The sequence below is a fragment of the Austrofundulus limnaeus genome, unplaced genomic scaffold, assembly GCF_001266775.1.
Source record: "Austrofundulus limnaeus strain Quisiro unplaced genomic scaffold, Austrofundulus_limnaeus-1.0 Scaffold585, whole genome shotgun sequence".
In the NCBI taxonomy this organism is placed as follows: Eukaryota; Metazoa; Chordata; class Actinopteri; order Cyprinodontiformes; family Rivulidae; genus Austrofundulus; species Austrofundulus limnaeus.
The window spans coordinates 279,737-281,796 of record NW_013952987.1 but is presented as its reverse complement, the minus strand read 5'-3'; the positions used below and the strand labels follow the sequence as shown (position 1 = coordinate 281,796).

Genomic DNA, 2,060 nt, shown 5'->3' with positions numbered 1-2,060 from the left:
TTTTATCCTCACGTGTGGGCTCCATCAGTCTTTGAAAATCAGCCGACTGGTTTAATATCTTGTAGTGTGACTCAGCCTTAACTGGTCCTTTACTCAGAGTCTGTCACCTCTTTCTGCTGTGGTTGGCACTCTAGATGTAAAAAAGTGTAATGTCTATTCTCTCTGTCAAAGCAGTTTAATGTGTTAAAGATAATGATACACAAGCAAACTAGTGCAGTGATAAATAGGCTTTATTTAAAGGGATCTAATACGATTTTATGGCTTTACAGTATAAAATGTGGTATTTTTCTTAAAATGGAAGATTGTACTTTCTGAACTGAGTTTGAAACATTTGAATATGAAGATTTGTGTTTTTAAAGGAGGAAAAATAAGTGTAGTGTTTCAGTGCTTCTGAAAAATTTAAGTTCTAAATTTGTATATTTATTTATTCGTCAGAGCCTTTGGTTGTTTTAAACATTAAACCATTTTCCTGTGTTTGCAGGTGAGACCACACAGCCATGGCTGAACACATGATGATGCCCATGGCCCACAGCTTCAGGATGGGCATGAATGGACCTCCACAACACAGCAGCCAGCGCGGACTTCCCAATGGACAGGTTCTGCACTACGGAAGGAACCCTCAGAACAACTCCGAGGCTGCCATGAGGCAGAGATCCAACATGATGGGACCGGGAGGAATGGGTGGCCATGTGAATGGAGCCTCTATGGTCAGCCATCATCACCAGATGATGCCTGGGAACGTGATGTATAACAGTCCGGGCCCACAGCAGCACCACCACCACATGCACCCCCAGCAGCAGCAGCAGGGTGGACACCCGCAGCAGTACCACCCCGGTAACCTCACCTCCCAGCAACTCATGGCGAGCATGCACCTGCAAAAACTCAACACTCAGTATCACGGACACCCGCTGGGCTCGGCCGGTGGCCACCACATGGCCAACGGAGCTCAGTACAGAGTGGGCCCGGCTCAGCTCTCGGGCATTCAGCACATTGGCGGGCCTTTGGGGCTCAATGGAATGGACGCTGATTTAATTGACGAGGAAGTTCTAACTTCTCTGGTGCTGGAGTTTGGTTTGGATCGCGTTCAGGAGCTGCCGGAGCTCTTCCTGGGACAGAACGAGTTTGACTTCATATCGGACTTCGTGTGCAAACAGCAGCCAAGCACAGTGAACTGTTGAGCTGGATGTTTGGAAAGGCCAAAAATGACTGAGCGGCTACAGTAGCACAGCGAAAGGAGACAATCTCTCAGTTCTATTTGGGCGTGTTTGTCTTTAGGACAGTGTCTTGTTGTATCGACGATGAAAAATCGTAGGGGGTTGGAGKGGGTGCAGTCAAATGGCCAGGTTAGTCTTTTCTTTGAGCAGGTGATCTGCTGTCTTWGGCCAAACAAAGGGGTCATGATGGACCCATCTGGCTCTCAGTACATGTGCCTCCAGTGCCAAGGCTTTTGGAAAACTGTAAATTCAACAAACCCAATGAAAGATGACCTCCTGGAACTGTCCAGCTCTGTTCTGACTCTGTGGTGTCTGTAAATGTGTGATCACTGATTAAATCTATAACTAGTAGCAGACATCTTACAAAGCTTGTCTTCTGAAACTGTTTATGCAAAGATGAAGCTGTTCAATGTGGGGGTTGATTTTTTTGCGTGTGCATATTGAAGGCTGGCTCTTCAAAATAACTTCAAACAAACAAATAAACAACAAAAAAGCATTTTCTTGAATAGTTGAGAATACAAGGTTGTGCTGTATCCCTGGGGTTTGGACGGTTGAACTGTTGGGGATTTGATCTGGAACCTTCTGAATGATTTTTGTATCATGTGATTACTGCTGATCTCTGTGGCAAAGTAGCACATTTCTTAGTGTTGACATAAACAAACCTTTCATTCATGTGTTGAAATTTCACGTTAGAGATTAACGATATGAGCAGAACTTCAGTTACTAGCTGTGTTTCCACTGCAAATGTGCACAAAACTTTATCGATATTCTGTTAATGTCAAAAACACAGTTTTGCCACTGCGATGTTTCCATTAAGTAAGAAATGTTATTAAAGTCACGTGAATA

General features: G+C 44.4%; 1 protein-coding gene across 1 annotated transcript in view; it reads left to right on the top strand.

Moving 5' to 3' along the window:
• The window catches only part of LOC106530987 (cbp/p300-interacting transactivator 3), a 14,273-nt gene extending 12,543 nt beyond the window's left edge, over window positions 1–1,730 (top strand). Inside the window, exon 2 of the mRNA XM_014026729.1 lies at window positions 482–1,730. Coding sequence (XP_013882183.1) covers window positions 498–1,178 — 681 coding nt within the window. The 5' untranslated portion in view covers window positions 482–497 and the 3' untranslated portion in view covers window positions 1,179–1,730. The remainder of the gene's footprint in view (window positions 1–481) is intronic.
• Window positions 1,731–2,060: the final 330 nt, after the last annotated feature.